The 18,503-nt window shown below is 38.1% G+C and overlaps 1 protein-coding gene across 1 annotated transcript in view; it reads right to left on the bottom strand.

Annotated features, from left to right (window-relative positions):
• The window catches only part of SUSD1 (sushi domain containing 1), a 42,283-nt gene that overhangs the window by 20,250 nt on the left and 3,530 nt on the right, over nt 1–18,503 (bottom strand). The window contains exons 3-11 of the mRNA XM_051643572.1: nt 18,154–18,309; nt 17,373–17,525; nt 15,884–16,060; nt 13,862–14,041; nt 11,726–11,905; nt 4,684–4,778; nt 3,019–3,208; nt 1,950–2,044; nt 659–845 (exon numbers count right to left, since the gene is read on the bottom strand). Of these exons, the coding sequence (XP_051499532.1) occupies nt 659–845; nt 1,950–2,044; nt 3,019–3,208; nt 4,684–4,778; nt 11,726–11,905; nt 13,862–14,041; nt 15,884–16,060; nt 17,373–17,525; nt 18,154–18,309 (1,413 nt within the window). The remainder of the gene's footprint in view (nt 1–658; nt 846–1,949; nt 2,045–3,018; nt 3,209–4,683; nt 4,779–11,725; nt 11,906–13,861; nt 14,042–15,883; nt 16,061–17,372; nt 17,526–18,153; nt 18,310–18,503) is intronic.

Raw genomic sequence — 18,503 nt, 5'->3', positions numbered from 1 at the left:
ACTTCACAGTGTCACCCCATTACAGAAAATCTGACAGTACAGGGATGGTGCAAAACTGTTCTAAACACAAAATGAGCTAGAAAATGACGGGTTTTATCACAGCATTTTAATGTCATACAAAAATCTTGCTAAGCAGTGATGCTGAGGCTCTCCTTACCAAAACTTACTTGCTCAAATGTCTTTTATGTTTTGTACTCTACCAGTTAGAGATGAGATATCTGTCTGAGGCACTAGCAGCTCCCTCTGTAGTTTGGATTCTTACAGACTTTGGTGATAACTCAGATTAAGTGCAGATGTGATACTATCTCCATTTCATAGTGGAAAGAGCCCTTACTGAGAAAGTAACTCAGCCTCCCATAGTGCAGGAAGTTTAACTCAGCTCCCCTGCATACCAATCTTGTGTCTAAAACACCAAACTATCTTTCCCATGCTGTGCCAAAATGACACTTAAAAATACTGCACCCCCATTATTCTCCCCCTCTGCTGCTGGACTGTCAACCCTAAGAAATCTGTGAAAACAAATGACAATGAACAATTTTGAACACAGAAAGAGCACTTTGACAACCCACCATACAACACTGAGATAAAAAATGCTGTTTCACTTCAGTCTCGTGCACCCAATAGTTGCTTTAGTAAATACATAAAAGGCAGGACCTACCAGTGATTTGTGTTGTCATGGAAACAAGCAGTGAAAAATTCAAAGCTACCATGGAAATATTAACAGAGTAATTGGTGCCTGGCTGCAATTCAAAACAAACTTCTGGAGCCTGCTTGTATGTGGTAAGGTTGAGGGTCATTTCATGGAAGAACTCCTTCTGATACCAACGCTGGCCTTGCACATGAAACTGTAACCAAACAATCACAACATGCAAATTGCAATGTTTTAATATATCTCTTGCATTCAGTAATATCATGCTCTAAAATAAAAGAAACAGAAGAACATATCATTGCATACAAAGTGCCAAAAATGTTGGCACTGACAGTTACTCAAATGCAAATGCTTCCAAAATTTTATAGGAACTGCAGTTCCTCTTGATCAGCTCTTAAACTGTGCTGGTTCTTCTACTTTGCCTCCTCCTAGTCTATCTTCTTTTTTATTAATACTGTTATTGTCCCCAAGTCTTGATTACCTGCTAATATACAGGCTTCCAGTAAAAGCACACATTCATTGCAGTATAATCTCATGGTGCAAAGTGATGAGTTATAAAAGTAAGCTCACATGAACACCTTTCTGGTTTAACTCCAAGGATCAACTCGTCTTGATCTCTGTCAAAATGCCAAGTACTGTCTCAGGATCTGCCTATAGACAGCTATGATTCCAGGCAAATGTACAGACCCATGGTTTTTTTGCTTCAGTTGGATTTTGTGTGTTTTGTTACTGATGTCCCAAATTATCAAGAAGTTATTAACTTAAGGCCTCTCCTGATCACTCCTCTGTTAATGAAAACTAAAAAGCTTGCTGTATTTTAATCATGTGCTAATTTTCCCTTAAATATATCCTGTGCCTATAATCTCTGAGCACCTCTCAGCACACAGATATCTGAGACAGCAGCAGGTGGTCAAGAGTCCTGGCAGAGACAGTTCATGTCGAAATGCCCTGCTGGGACAAGGGAGCATTGGCATGGAGGTGTATCATCAGGCTGAGTGGACTGACTCTGAGGAACTGGAATAAAGTTGTCCATTCAATTCTGTAATGTTCAGATAGTGAAGGCAAACCAGAGTCAAGCAGGGGAAAAATTAAGCAGTAAACAGGAGATTACAAAAGAGTGTGGTGGTTTCTTCCTTTTTTGAAGGTTCCTATGCAAGCTTAATCCCTGGGTTTTCATGAGAGACATTATTAAAATGAGGAACAGTGCCAGAAGTGAGAGTGTTTGAAAAATTACAGGTTTTTTTCACACAGGTGATTGATATATATTTTTTCTAGATTCAAAATACAGATTGTCACTTACCAAGTATTTGTCTTCCACATCAGTTCCCCTGACATTTCTCCGCCATTTCAAGCAGGTATCATTAAAAATTAATACATTATTGAAAGGTTCCTTTACTGTAGAGACAATTAAAAAAATGGAACAACTTATTACAAAACCTTCACATTTTTCAAATTCATTGAATACAAGTAGCTGAATTTTTTTTTTTTTTTTAATATTTTAATTATCTTCTGAGAAGGAAGTAGAATCTCGTTTCTTTTTAAATGACAAATACAAGAAATAAAGCATGTACATTTTCCAGAGAAAACAGTTTTTTGGAAAAACCCAAGCACATTATTCAGGAAATCAAGATTGGATTTATTTGTCCAGGCCTAGGGAGGTTATAATAACAGAACAATTCAAGGGTTCAGAACTTCTGATGGAAATAAAGTTACAATAGAACAATTTCTCACAGTTGATGCCCTTTAGCAAAAAGCACATGAAAAAAAAAGCATTTTTGTGGACTCCAAAGGATTTCTCATAGTCTGTTTCATCAGAAATAGTGTGTCAGAAGGCTTAAAGTTTCCATGACCAAAATAATACAGAAACCTGCTGTTGGAACATGCCCTCTCTACAATTACTGAAGAACTGCCAGAACACTGCTCATCACTGCTAAACATAGGAACATAATCTATAATGCTCACATCACTTAGATTAGTACCACCCAGCTCATCAACGGGGAATGCTCCCACAGGCAGGTAATCAGTTTTCAAGGCAAGGAATGGAAACCAGTAAGCCTTGTAACATGGACTGAAATTCCAGTATGTAGCCAGGAATGCCACTGCACCAATCCTGCCTCAAGCAAATGACAAAACCTGAAGAAACAAGTTTGCCAAATCTTTCTGAAGGTCACCAACTCACTGCTGTTTGCTCCTAGATTCAATGGCTACAGTGAGCAGAAAGAAAAAAGTCTTGCAGAAAAAGAGGATGCTGATGGTGGCTACACGTGTAGTCAGTTTAAAGATACAGTCTAGGTGACCGACTCAAAACAGTGAGCCCTGCAGCACAGTAAGTTCTTCTATAAGCACAGAGAATACAACACATAACCTACCCTTTGTCTGAACTGCTACTGTAACTGAGACAGTGATGTTTGTGGTAGAGACGGTAGTAATATTCACCACGTAGTTACTGCCAGAGTTGAGATCTAAACACACCTTTGGATTATCTTCACTTGTAGTGATGTTAAATACTGCATCTTCTGAGAATGTCTTCTCATCCCATCTTTGGCCCAGTATGTGAAACTATTGAAGGATTAAAAAAAAGTGATGGTGCAATTGATTTGGGCTCTCAAAAATGCAGAATACTAGTTCAATTAAGCCTTGAAAACCTCGGGTAACATCTGCTTTAAAGTATCAGCTAAATGAAAAAATAGGTTCATGAATAACTGTTTTGGCACAACAAAATGGCTTAATAAATTAGGTTATTTTCTTTGGGCTATTAAAATCATGAGTATTTTTCATTTCTACAAAAAATAGAAGGCATCTGTAACAGGGATCCTAAAAATACCTCCAATACATACAGTAAAGTCTGAGTACATATAGTAAAGTGTGAGTAAATGTTCTTTTTAAGACACACAGACAAGCTATATCTGCTTGCTACTTGCTTTTCTTTTTTCTAGTTTTTCACCCTTGCCTTGCAGAATCAGCAGTAAGACTGAATGACCAACAGCAGTAAAAGCTAAGCTTCTCTAAGATCATCCCAGTGCAGTGAAAAATAAACCTCCTCTTTGTACGACATGAAGGGATAGACAAAACTTACCTAGCTCTGTTCTGAACTTCATTGCATGCACCCTATGCCCACATAATCCTCATTATAATATCATCTCCTACTCATATTCTGAAGTGTCTTGCAGGCAGTGGAATTCAGGCAAAAGCACATTACACCAGAGATCCACAGCTTGCAAGTTACCACTGGGTACATGAAAAACTGTTTTTGAACTATTATAATAATTGGGAACTACTTTTTTCTTAGCAGTGCTAAATAAAAGCACTCAAACTAAAAATCCATTGTTTTATAGCACAGGGGGAGAAAGGCAGATTGTTTTCCAAAATAATAACCCAACCATGAAATTATCTTCTACATTAGCCTATCCATCCTGGGGATCCTAATTAATTCCCTTTTTATTTTTTCCCTATTTTTGCATGCCCAAATAAACAACCTTGCTTGGGATGTTGTCATTGTCAAACCATGGGAATTTTTATCATGTTGTTTTGGCTTTCAGTAACACTGAACTACTTGTTTCTGAGAATTCGTATCTTAACTTATGTTTACAGTGAGGGGGGAAAAAAAAGTAACGACCAAGGTTGCTTTCAATTTCCATGAAAACCAGTTCTAAAACATTCACTTTAAGTCGGTTGAATCTTTTGAGCAAGGCACAGTATTTCAATATACCTTGCATTTCTAGAACAAGTTAAATCCAGTATCTGCAAGTGATACACTGTTTACTTGAAACGTTTGCATCACAGACAGGGACAGAGCCCAAGTTTTGCAATGTTTTCTGTGTCAATGTGACCTGGAGCTCTAGAATGGAATTTCATTAAAACCTAACTTGTGTTGAAATGCTTATTACAGTTTCAAGCAGGTGTTTAGGTGATTTACTGGAACAGTAAATCAACAGCTCTTCAGTTTTTCACCAAACTTTAAGACAGGGATTTGTTTCTTTCCTAACCCAGAGCAGGATAAAGCTACTCCCAACCTCAAATATAGCCCCACTTACTGTATAAATCTCTTGCACCCCCAGTCTTCCAGTTTTCCTTTGCCACTTCACACATGTTTCATTGAATATGGACAAATTACTGAACAATTCCTCCTCTGTGAGCAAAAACAGAAACACAGAATGAAAACAATTTCTACTTCTCAAGCTAATCTTAGTATGTCTGGAGCAATGGTTTATTTCTTCCTTTTTCTCTGTTGTTTTTTCAAACAGAAAAATAAAACAAGTTAGGCAGAATTTAGGTAGTAAGTCTCCCCTTAACTGTGTCAGCTCCTAAATTAAAATACTTTGGCGTTAAACAAAGTCTAACTGAAGAAGCATGTTCTGACCTAGTGACTGTGAAGTCCTTAACCACAAAGCCAGCATTACATAAACTACTACAAATAATGAAAACAAAATACTTTGCACTTTAATGTAGAACAATCTTAATTTTATTGACTTTACAGATATTGAAAACAACATTAAAACTAAGTTACAGTTCCCTGAAAGCAAAGTAACAAGCTCATTAACTCCATCTGATGACTAACATCTCCTTCTATATAAAAACACACATATACAACAGCATTGCTTCTTACACAAGTAACATCAGTATACACTATACTAAAGACTACAATCTTTCATATTGGCTGATTAATCCATTCCAAAGAGCCAAGGAGAAAAGACCTTTTGCTCTGCTTTGGACATTCCTCCTAGTCATAACGCACTAAATATGTACTATGTATCTGTATTTCTGTATTCCTGGTCTAAGTCTTTCATTAAGGTGTGTTTATGACAGTATCACACCACCAAAAATGAAGAGCAATAAACTGTGCCCTAGTTCCATTACTTCTGTCACTCCTATATTGTCCTTGAACTTGGGTGCCAGCATCTGGATCTTGTGACATGCAATGCTCTGTTGTCTGAAGAAAGAGCCACTCATAAATCAACTTGAAGTCTTTGTAGACCATTGGATGTTGTGGATTAGTGGTGGCAAAAAACTGCAAATAAAAAAGTCAAGCAGATATAAAAGAGCTGTCTGTAAGATAAAGAGGCTACCAATAAGCCAACAAACTTAGATAAAAATGCTCTTCTGAATACAACAACCTGCATTAAAGCTTTTTAAGAAAGCTGCTGTTTTAGATGGGAAAAGAGGTTTTTTTTGTAGCTGAATAAATGACTTGGTTCATTATTTGAATGGGTTGCTTTTTCACAGCTGCAGTAAAACAATTTCCAGAACAAAAAGTGGATTGACAGAATGAAGCCCACAGAGTCAAACATGCAGGGAGTACCATTGTAGCAACCAGAGATAAATCCCTCAACACACACTTGTGTTCATCTACACACTTTCAAGAGCTGGTTTATTCCCCAAAGAAAAAGCACAGCCGGAAGATCAACTCAAACTGACAAAAAACAAAAAAGTGTTCAAGTCGGGTATTCAGGCAAGGAAAGAAATCTTACCACAGTGGCCTCCTTGGAAGGCAGAACCAGTAGTATGTTTTTCTGTAACTACATCTGTCATGCTTTCTGAACTTTCAGAAGGATGAGGCCACCCTGCAATTAGCATTCAAACACAGAAGAGCTGGCAGACTTTTTCCTCAAAAGCTTCCACTCTAAATGAGCAGGACTGAAGGAGGATGAAAAGCTGCGAGATGCACAGAACTAACACCACAATGAACTCCTGGGCTTTCAGAGGAGACTGCTCATCTTACTGCTCACAGGTTCTTTGTTCAGATAATCTAATGTACATTAAGTGCTAGGTTTAACATAGACCCCAGTAGCATAGATACACTACCCAATAACAGCACGAGGTTTCTCTGAGAAAACTACTCTTGCACCTACAAGGAAACAGGTTTTTTGACAGATTAGTTCTCTAGTGAAATCTAACAGTGCCTGCATCTTCTAGAGCTTGGGAATTCCCAAAGTGAAATGCAGTTTATGTGCCTGGCCTCAGGATGACATCTCAGCAGACAGTAGCATCCAGGTGGTTTTCCAACTCACCTGATTTTGATTAACACCTTTCACTCAGACTCAGAATGAGACAGGAGAAATGAAAACCCTTCATTTCTCCATACTTCACCACTAGAAATTTCAACTTGTGATTAACCAAGAATACCACTGGATGCCACTGCTGCTCCACTGACCTCCAGGTTACCCTCACAGACTCCTCATCCCAGCTGAAAAGGACCTAGAAACAACATGGAAATATCTTGAGACCAGAGCAGAAGCGTGGAAAAAGATCCTAGAAGGGTCAAATACTGAAAGGCAAACCTGGCAGAGAGTAGAAAGATGCAAATGGCAGCTGGCTACTATCATCCAGGAAAGACAGCTGCTGGTAAACATAACACAAATGAGAGAAAGCAAAAAGTGGGCAACAAAGTGATTCAACAGCACCAGCCAGTGCTGGAGAGAAAAATTATGTTAAGAAAGCCAAATAAATCAATTCTCGGAAGGAAAATACTGAGTGATGGTCTCAGGCTCCTTTACTTCTAAAAGCTCTGCTAGGAAGGAATGCCTCCCTCTGTGCTTGAATATGTGGGAAAATCTTACATACTGCACAAACACCTGCACTCTCATGCTCCTCTGCCTTAACCCTGTGCTGTGCAGACAAACCTTAGTCCCTCAGTTACTGAGTTCAGGTCCCAAGTACTCAGTGTTATTATTTGCTGACACAGAAAAAAATGTGACACACACAGTTCCCTGTCTAAATGGTCTTTACAGCAATGTAATTTCTTCACACAATCCACTAGTCCTCAGTTGAAAGAGCACTTGACTACCAACTGACCTCAGCTTGAGACACACCTTATTAGTGAAGTATTTCAGAACTCGCACGAAAAATCAGTATTTATCAAAAAGCAGACAGAACCAGTTCCAATCTGATACTCTATTTTATGCAGTAGCTAAAAGAGCATTCAGAGCTGCAAATTCACTTCTCATCAATCCCTGTACATACATAAAATTTAGGGGGAAAAAAAATAATCAAAATATTAGCTTCTTTGTATGTTTTGCCTGTTCAATTATGTGAAAACTGTGACTGATGCTACAAATACCATCTGCTACTAACAAACAGCACACATGGTTAGATACAGAAATTACCTATGAGGAAATTACATTTCAAAGAGGACTTCTGCTTAGACTGTTTCAAGGCACCTGTTCCACAGCATACAGGAAAACTCCTCTTGCACAGTAACCTTTGTAAGTGCATATGGAATTTATTTTACAAAGATACATCACTAGTATTTATACCTTTTAGGGTAGCATAATACATTTGTTATTAGGTTCTTCACATTTTGAGTAACATACTTGCTACCAATTTCACTAGGATTGCAATATTTCAGCAGGTATTTACTTCCAGTCCCAAATTTCACACAGGGGAAACCACAAAGAAACAGCAAAACCATAAGCAGAGACAGTCATGCAGGAAGGAGCAGACAGATAGCTAATGATTTACTACTTCCTTTGATCTAAGAATGTTACCAGGAGACAGTCAGGAGCAGAGTAATTCATGTATTGAACCAGACTGACAAAAACATAAGAGATGCAATTGTGAGCATACTTACAAGGGAAAGATGTATCAATCTAGGTTGTCAGACTAGATGAGACTAGAAGGGCCTGGATTAGAAATACACAAGATCTACTCCCTAGCTGAAATAAGTTGCAAGACTGGAGACTTGTATTTGCCATCACAAACTGGGTAATTACTAATTCAAACAAATAAACAAGAGCCTAAAGCCACACTTTTTTGTTTAATTGGCAATTAAAAGAAATTACCAGATTACCAGATACCTAGATTTAACATACCAAATTAATCCTTTACAAGAACTCAAGAAAACCAGATTCTTTTCACTGATGATTATAATTATCCCAATTGTTCAAAGGGGTTCTTATTCCTATAGAACAATGGATTTTAATTCAATGCCCACAGATGTGAGTTGCACCTCTTCTGTTAAGGTTGTAAATGTTGACACAAATTATTTACATATGGCTGTGAATAAGAATTAGGAGAGTGACAGTTAACCCACTTATTGTTGTGTGGTAATAACTGATCCTGTCACCAAAGAAACGTTCTGGCTGTTGTTCTGTATCATCTCTTATTGTACAAATGAGGATGTAAAACCGGATATCCCAGAGAATTCTATCTAGAGAGGAAATCAGTCACTGGGAATAGGGATGAAGCATAGGGGAAGAAGGGAAAGGGAAAGCAGAGGGAAAACAACTCTGGATTAAAAAGAGAGTAACTAGACCCTCTCATTTGCATGGAAATTATCTTTGCTACAGGTCTTCAGTCAAATGGCACCTGAAGGAGGTCAAGACATGCAGCTAAAACCTATTTGTGGATGCAGAGTCACAACACAAATAAATTTAAGCATCCTGAAGCAGAAAATTAACCTTTAGTGAAGGACAAGACAGTTCACATTGCATTCAGTGAAAGGTAACGCACAAAAAGTCATGCGCACTCAAACAGAATGTGCACTGGTGTAAAGAAAGACTTTTTCCCTAATTGAGTTCCAGGTTCACAATATATTGGGGATTGGATCACCTTTTCCTTTACATACCATATACGTGAAGCCTACAAGCTGCTGACAGTCCTGACCACCTAACACTTCAGAAGGGTCTCAAACTGACAGGTGAGATTTCTGTGGTGTCAGACAGCATTAAAGGAAGGCAGGGGACAATTTTCCCTTTTGACTACAACAGCTGTTCCCACTGCCTGAGTTCTGGTAAGATAAATAAAACTACCAAAAAGCTCTGGCTGACAGTTTCTTGTCTGAAACTCACAATGGGAAAACCAAGCTTCTTTTTTCAGACTATCCTGTACTCCACAACGGCATACTATACTGCTTTATAGCCAAGGCCCTTCCCTGAAAAAAAACAAAAACATTATTCCCACAGGGAGATCTTGTTTTCACCCCGGAAAAAACTTTCCAGATTTACCACGAAACCCCACCAGAGCTCAACACAGTCTGTGCCTGGAATAACAGCACACTATTCCTGCACTGGAAATAAACGAAACCACACATTCCTACCCTGCGGGGGAAAAAGAAGTTATTTCAGAACAAGCTGTGCATGATGTCCAGACTCACACATGGAGGATACCAGACAGCAGGTTAATTGCTGCTGTGTTCTCTGCACTTGAGCCTCTTGAGTTTACGTAAATATTTGGTAAAGAAAGACTGCAATCTAGCTGACTATTGTAGACTTCACTATGGATGGCTTAATCCAGTCAGCATCTCTCAGTAAAATGAATTTTATCGGCAATCTTTTTAAAATTTAAATGATCTACTACTAAATGTACTTAAATATATATATAGACACACACACATTTACTATATACCTCAACAGACAATGCATCAGACAATGCAAATAAAGGGCATTCCACATCAATCACTGCCTAAGAAATGGGAACATGCTCAGGGGCAATTCTTAACTTTCTTACTTCTAATGAGGTTTTTCATACAGTAGGAAAAGACAAATGGTTTTCCAACTTCTATCATAAGTTATTTTCAAATGGTACATGATTTTCTCTCATTCTAATGGGAATTGCTGATTAATTACACACACCCTTAGGGTCACATACATCTGAAACGCATCAATCTGAAACAGAAATTTCACTTCATTTGGAAGTAATTTGTTACCTCAGTAAAAGTGAAAAATGAAGGAAAGAAGAAAAAGTAAAGAAGCTGAAAACCTTTGTAGTTATTTCCTATTCAGGATTTATCTGCTGTTTGGTTTTTTTTCAAAGGACTAGTTAGGCTTGCCTGGATGCATTAGGCTATTTTAGAGCTTTTTTTCCATTCTATTTGATCCTGACTCTGACTTTTTTGGACATCCGATCCAACACCTAGAGCTGGAATCTACTTTTTTGCCTCTGGCAAATATCTTTTTGAAATCCCTGGTAATCCTGTGAGTGCAGTCTGCAGGTTCAGGCCCTTCAAAGCTTCATAGTGTTCAAGACAGGACTCTTGACACTGCAAAGACTGACACACCTGATTAACTTATCCATTCTACAATGCTAGCTTCAAAACCAATTGAGAAAGCAGAGCTATACAAATGGCCTAAATGAAGTAAGAATTATGACTTCTAAAAAAAGCAGTTCCATTTTTATTGAGAGACTACAAAAAATGAGAGAACTGCTGTTCTGCATGCTCATTTTATTTTATGTCAGCTGTTTTATATTTGCTATGAATGCTCAAGACATCAAGTGAGGCAAGAGAGGCATCAAATGGCAAGTCTTTGTATAAAGGCTTGGTCTGTGAAGTGATAGCAGTCAGAGACACGTTTCCAGTCCTTTTGAAAAACACATGGATATTGCAAAGCTACAGGAACATTACCATCTGCAAAAGACAGCACTGCTACTTAAGAACAAAAGATGGACAGTCACAGAGCTATCTTGTGTCACCCCTTTCTAATGACACAGAAGAACACTAAGGAGTGCAACAGGCAGAGTCCAAACCCTCTGCCATTTTTTTGCTATTGATAAAATGTCACATATCCAGTCTCCAAGCCCACTATATGATACCACATTCATCACAGAACTCCCATCTCAGGACTCACTCTTTTAGAAGAAAATCTTTCAGGACTGAAATTCCAACAACTAGACCTAGACTGGAAAGGCAACCATGAAAAAAATTGGGCATTGTTAGAGAATTAAAAAAAAAGAAAAAGGAGTTTTGAATTCCATCGCTCCTACTTTAATTACAAGGCACTGTATGGTATTAGGCCCATACCAAAATGTCATTAAATGCCTTCTGCTCATCTGATGATGTTCCACTGTCTTTTAAAGCTGAAGGTTCTCAGAGCAGCAATGAAACTTCAGTTGCATTAGCCCATTTTTGTTTGAAATACAAAGCAAGACAGCTACAGAAAGACCTGTGGCATCCACTAGAAATCGTTGCGTGGTTAACATTCTCTTCCATGACCTTTCCATTCAAAAGAAACACCATGTTCCCAACACTGTAAATCAGAACGGGATTTCTTGCCTTCATCCTTCCTGTCCCTAACTTGAGAACAGGAATGACGAACTCTTTAAACACCACATCCCGCTGCAACTTCCTACAGCAATATTTACCTTTGCATACGTATGTGATATTTTCCCATGACTGATCCATTGTGCATTCTGAGTAATTCCTGTCTCCATCAAAATAATATCCTTCTTTACACTGATAGTACACTCTGCTCCATAGATTTGTAGAGTTGTACCAGATCATTTCTGTGTGTGGAATCAGCAAAGGTTTGCCACAGTCTATTTCTGAAACAGAAAAAAAGGGATAACAAAGCCTGAACATTAAAACAGGCAAAGCATACAGAAGTGTTTAAGAAAGAGAGATTAATTGTCCCACCAAGTAACACTTTACTTTTTTTTCACTTCCTTGTTATTTCTAGCAGGCAGTCCAGCCATTTAGAACCCAGAATTTTGGGACTTTGGACTTTCTAGCAGTGGGGCATTTAACCTTCTAAGATGAGCCATCAAATAAAACAATATCCTGGTTAGACATAGAGAACAAGGATCTCTAAGCCAATTTTTACAAGTGGATCTGTCTTCCCACAACACTCTCTTGTCCCCCACAAGCTATTTATTCCTATTTATTCAACCTTTCATTACTAACAATAGATCTGAAAAATGACACAAGGCCCAAGGAGTGACACAGAGGAACAGCATCAAGAAGGTTATGTTCCTTTGACACTGCATTTAATTCAAGCTTTGAAAAAAGGAGAAGCTGCTACTGACAAGCAGAAAGAGCACTTCTGGGGGAAAATTTGATGGGTTATTCAGACCAGTTTAAAGTTAAATAGAAAGCTGGAGTAACGCACTTATCAGTAGTTTTCAGTCTTCATAATAAAATTAGGGAACGAAAAAGGAAAAAGAGCAAACATCAAATAAATGGAAAAGTATTATTTAGGGTTAAAATTCCCTTTCAAATCCACAATAAACATGATGCCCCAACAAAAGATTCTGTGCCACTTAATTTATAAGGAGTAGACAATGTATTAATTAAAATATTACCTTTACTAGAATTTATATGCAGAAAACAAGTGCTCTGAAAACTGTTCAATAAATAATAGTAGATGATTCTGAAATTCTACTCAAAAAAGGCAAAGCAGTAAAAAATAAAATGTATAGAATCATGATCCAGGCAAGCTCTCGAGATATGTACTGCAATACATCTGCCATCATGACTACTTCTATTTTCACAGGCTTATGTGTATGAATGTATGTATCTATTAAAATCACAAGAACAAGCTTTAGAATAACTAATGCACATGCTTAACTTATAGAAGGACAGTATGTGATGGGATTCAGTAATTGCTGCTGCTTAACTCCAGCTATCTGCCCATGACCATTCTGTAATGTGACTGAAAAGCAGAAATGCAGAATTGCATTTCCAGGTACCACGGCAAACCTTCCCTTTAGTCTCGTGACCCAGCGTAACAATATTGAAAAGATTCTAAAAGTAGAGAGTGGTTGTAACAGACACATGGCACATTAAGAAGAATGACAACATTTGATTGCAATGACCAAAAGACTCCACACCGCTGGATCAAGCTCAAAAGATATTAATCATCCATGGAACGGAAAAGTGTTGTGTCACTGTAAAAACTGACTAAAGACTGTAATTATACTGTGGTCACATAAATTAATAATATGAGCTGAGAGTAACAATATACTAGAAATTCTGTTGGGCTATTTTTATTTTTTTTTTAATGTACCTTTGTGATTTTTCTTATCAAAGAACTTGTTAGGCTATTGCTCCAACTCATAGTAACAAGAGCAATTTATGAATCATGTAAAGTAACAATAGCATGCTTGAGCAGTCATGGTTTGCAACTGGAAACTGTCTGAATATGGGAATGTTACGAGGATGCTAACTGCTAATAGTGGTTCAAATTCTGAGTACTGGCTTCAACCACAGAGTAGATATTGAGCTGCAAAACAGCAGCAAATTCAGCTGAATTTTCATCTCATGGAAATCCCATGCATGCACGGGGATTTTTTCCTTATAATGGTAACTTTCAACAATTGCAACTTCATTAGCAACAAAGAGTAATAAACCATTTAATATATGGCTTTTTATTTTGAGACTGAACTTCAGGTGTCAGAAGACTGTATAAACTGCCCAAAAAACATGTCTCTACTTGCCGACTGTTATTTACCATGGTGGCTGAAACAGTATGCTACATAAAACTGAAGACTGATTTGACTGACCTTTGCACACCAGATCTGCACCATCCCACTCTCCTTTGGCATTACAGACTGCAGTCTGGTTGCCACTTGCAATAAAGTAACCATGAGCACAGCCGTAAGTAACTTCACTTCCATAGGTCGTCCCACTCAGAAATGCTGGATGTGCATTTAAGACAGAAGGTGGAACCCCACAATCCACACCTAGGGAGAGGAGAAAGGAAGATAAATTCAGAAATGAAGATAAACTCAGCAGAAGTAATGATGGCTGCACACTCATGAGTATTTATTTCATCTTTATCAACTAACCCTCTTTTCCTGTGGTAATCTTCCCATGACACTAGTATGACTTTTTATCCAAAGACAACTCTTTTATTAATATTCAAGGAAGCTATACTCTTCAAAGACATATTGCATCCAAATATTTAAATACAAAAAGGGGATCTGCTCCACCTACTGTACTCTGGTGTTAGAGACTGATCTTACCAAGTTTGACCTAACTTCAGTGGCCAGCTTCATCATGACTATTTAAAATAAACTGCTAAATTACCATAGGAAGGAACACAAAAGACAAACTTACTGATTTTGCTCAACAAGAAGACACTACACCTGGTCAGGAGAAAATCTTAAATTAGCAATTAAGACTTAACAGGGAAACTCTCAGAGTTTCAAGAGTAACTCAAAGGTGTCTTTGCTAATATTAAGAAAAAAAAATCAGACTTGCTGTTTTTACAAAAGGAGAAGTCTTAGTTGAAAGCCAGGAAAAGAGCTTCCAATACAAAGAGGAAATACGTTTGCAATGTTAGACTCATGGGCTGTTCCTGGGTACTTGATGTATTTTATTTCAGCTAACTATAACAGACTATTACGGCTCAAAAACACTAGCCTGACCTACTGTTTGACTGTAGAATTTAAAAAATCTCGCGGAAAAGTAATCACTGAAAAATATTAATAAAAAGCAAAAATACTAACAAAACACAAGGACTGCATTTCACAAGCTTTCTTTAGGGAACTCTTTAGATTTTGGGCACTTTCTTTTTGTTTTCAAATTCATTGTCTTTTACTTATTTGGGGGCAAAAACATTATTCCTATTGCTTTATTTTTATGCCTATAATCTTGTATTAAACTATTCTGTCTTTCCCTTCCTATGAATCTCCTAGCAATATTCAGTATTGCGCTCTTCCCTACCACACTGGTTTAGCATCATTTATTCTAGTTTATTCACTTCCCATAGACACACATACAAACATTTCATTCTATCCACTCTCAAAGGAAAAGAGGGGGGAAAAAAAATGAGGAAATAATTAGAAACAAAGAGAGCTTTTGTATTTTGAGAGAAGGAACTTTCCTCAGTAAGGGATAATTTTCAGGATGACAGCTCTCTCCTGTAGAATAGTTATACACAGTATAGCTTCTGCTAGCTAGCACTTCAAATAGCATTTAAGTAATATACAGACTTTCTAACTGCTCAAAGGAACACAAAATCCTGCACTGTTAAGCAGCAATACTTCTAAAGTAGGGCGATTAGAACATCCTGGCAAGTAAAGTTTTAAAGATCCTCATGGGAAACTTTACACTTCAGAGCTGTGAAAGCATTTTCTCATGCACAAATGCTCTTAAAATAATGAAGACTATCCACGGATGAGGGGTGATGTGGTGCCTCTCTTTTGCATCTACAGTCAACCTTAGGAAAAAACTTCGTAAGCTGTCAGAAAGACTTTTCATGAGATGTCACTGATGCCTTCCAAGTCAGCGGCCTTTCCCATGAAACGCTGTAGTGATCTAGCTGTTTTCTAGGCCTCGGTTCTCAGGCACAGCAAGTTACAGTGTCTGTAAAAATGCAGGGATCAGCATAAAAAATGACATAACACTAACAAGTAGAGGTGGCACAATTTTATAACCTGTCCTTTTTTTTTTTTTTTTTTTTTTTCAAATAGCTGGATCTTGAAAAATTGTCCTTCAGACTGAGGAAACAGTCTATTGTCTTTCACAAACACTTACCCGTGCTTAAACCCCCGTAATGAAGAATTTAAAACTCTTTTCACCTTTGCAGCTTAAAGTGGCAGGTTCCCAAGTTTCATTTCCAGTGCAATATGAGAACTTCCCCTCATTGCTGTAAAACCCTTCTTTACATTCGTAATGAACCACACTTCCTGGAAGCAAGCTGTAGTTTCCCACAATGTAGCCATGCTTCATTCCAGGAGGTGAACCACATCCAATTTCTGCAAAGAGATTGGGTTAAAAGACCTCACAGTACAAAAATCACAACATAAAAACACTTTAAAATGAGCCGAACTGTATGGTCACGTCATAAAATACACCGCATCTGATGAATCTGCAGGGCTGCCAAAGTGGCAGAAGGTGAGAGTTGAAGAGCTGTACTGGCCACAGCTGGAGGAATACAGTGATCCAGGTACTGAGCTGCTTCTTTACTGACATAGAGCTGGAGGCTTTCACAACACCAAAGAGGAGATACTGCAGTGGGATGGTGCTTTCCGTGTGCTAGTCTCTTTTCAGCAATGGCTGAATGATCCTTCAACAGAGGAAAACTTCAGGCCACAATGTACTCTGATGGGAAAGGTGAAGCACTGCAGGTGGGCTGAAATGAAATGCTCTACCCCTCAGTTCCTCCATCTCACCGAACCAGCCTCCATACAACACCTGCATTCCTTCAGCACACATGCTTGACAGGGCTCCCGTGTCCTGACTGCAAGTGACACAGTCAGTACAGACGTGCTACTTCACCACAGCACAGGGAGGGGAGCATCAGTGAGACAAGCAAGGTTATCAGCAGCTCTGGCAAAATGAAGCAGAGCACTCCAGTTCAAAAAACTGGCCAAACTACAGGCAGTGAGCTTTACTGATGGTTCTTGTGAAAATTCAGAAAGGAGAGATAGATATAATTGATGCAGCTCCTTCCAACTGGGATGCCTGTGTTGATTGCATGTTCTGACAACTACAAGTTACCCTGCTAGCACTTTGTGTCTGTGAAAACCTACACTAGAGAGGAAAGGAGGAATGGTTTCAAATTGAGTATTTATTTTATTTATGGCAAGATAAACAGAAAAGTTTATTGATGTAGGTGGCATAGTATGTAATAAATAGCTAAACTGTTATTTTATTGTTCCTCTCCCTAGGCTCGTCTCACTAATCTGACCTCTCTTACCTGCTATTTATGTTCTCCCCCTGCTTCCTTCATGCAGCATGACTATATAAGCAAGTGGATTATACAGCACTTCCTTCCTATTCAGAAACTAAATACATCACATTAATGACATTATTAAGGTTCTCTGATGCTGCACACCTGAACTACTGCTGAGAGCCTGCAGAAGTCATATTCACTTTCAACTCTATCACCCAGACATCCCTGGAACCAAATGAACCCAAGAAGAAAAAAAAAATCATATACCAGACAAAGTCTACAGAGAGGGCTTCTGCCCTGCAAATCTAAAAGCACAGGTGAGAGCAGGTACTACAATATCATATAAGATCTGATTTTATCTGCTAGCAAAAAAAGCATCCAAAGACTCTCACCTTTGCATGAAACTACGTTCCCATCTGGATGAAAGGAATGCTCTCCATTCTCTAATTTATAACCATCATTGCAGTAACACTTGTAGCTTCCTTCAGTATTCACACATCTTGCATTGCGACCACACAGCCCAGACTCCTCACATTCATCTATATCTAAAAAATCAGAGAAAAATAGAAGCACTTCACAACAGTTTATTTGTAATTAATTAATGTAGGATCCAAGATTAAAACAAATACAGCATTCCATGAAGTGTTCTATCTAGCTTCTGATGGCTTTTCTGTGAAACAGAGCAGCTCAAAATTGCCTAGTGTTCGGGCATCTGAAAGAAGATTCTCACTTTTGTAGCTACGTATCTTTAAACTCTTTCTGATTTACAAGACAAGTAGTTTTCAATGTTATCTCCTGCTACAACAATCTTTATCAGTTACAACATTTCATTACTGTAACAAGGAACTGGGTAATAGTCTACACTAAACACAAACATTCCATTCTGTGGGAAATATCTGTATGATCTTATTTTCCTTAAACTAGCTTCTCCTTCTAGAAATATTATTTCTTGGATGAGCCTGTGAAGCAATTATTTGTAACATGGCAAAGAACACAGAATGTAGCAGATTAATAGCTGTGAGAATCTAGACATCAAGTGTGTGTTTGCATCTGTAGCAAAAAGTGCTCTGATAAAGTTTCAGAAGTTGTAAAGTGATGGAAAAAACCCCACATTTGTATAATAGAAAATTAAGTTCTGGACTCGTGATGCTCAAGATTAGTTGTGATGTCTACCTGTACAGTTAGTGCCATCATTGGGAATAAATGTCTTGTTGTTGTTGGAGGCTCGGTATCCATCAAGGCAAACACAGTAAAAACTTCCATGTGTATTATGACACAGTGTATAATTTCCACAGATCTTGCTGGCTCCGATCTGGCATTCATCTTTGTCTGTCAGCACATTTAAAACACATCAGAGAGAGACTGAGAAAAGCAGAGTATCCTCTGCTTGTCATTCATTCTTGTGTAACCAGACTTCATCTTAAGTGTTTTTCTTTCTAAGCTGTGTGGGATGTAAACTCTGCAAGTAAGCCGGCATATTTACACCATCAGAGGCTGTTGTCCCTGGATGAAACTGTAAATTA

This window comes from Apus apus, chromosome Z (assembly GCF_020740795.1).
Source record: "Apus apus isolate bApuApu2 chromosome Z, bApuApu2.pri.cur, whole genome shotgun sequence".
Lineage (NCBI taxonomy): Eukaryota > Metazoa > Chordata > Aves > Apodiformes > Apodidae > Apus > Apus apus.
The sequence above is the reverse complement of the archived record's forward strand: the minus strand, read 5'-3'. Positions and strand labels throughout refer to the sequence as shown.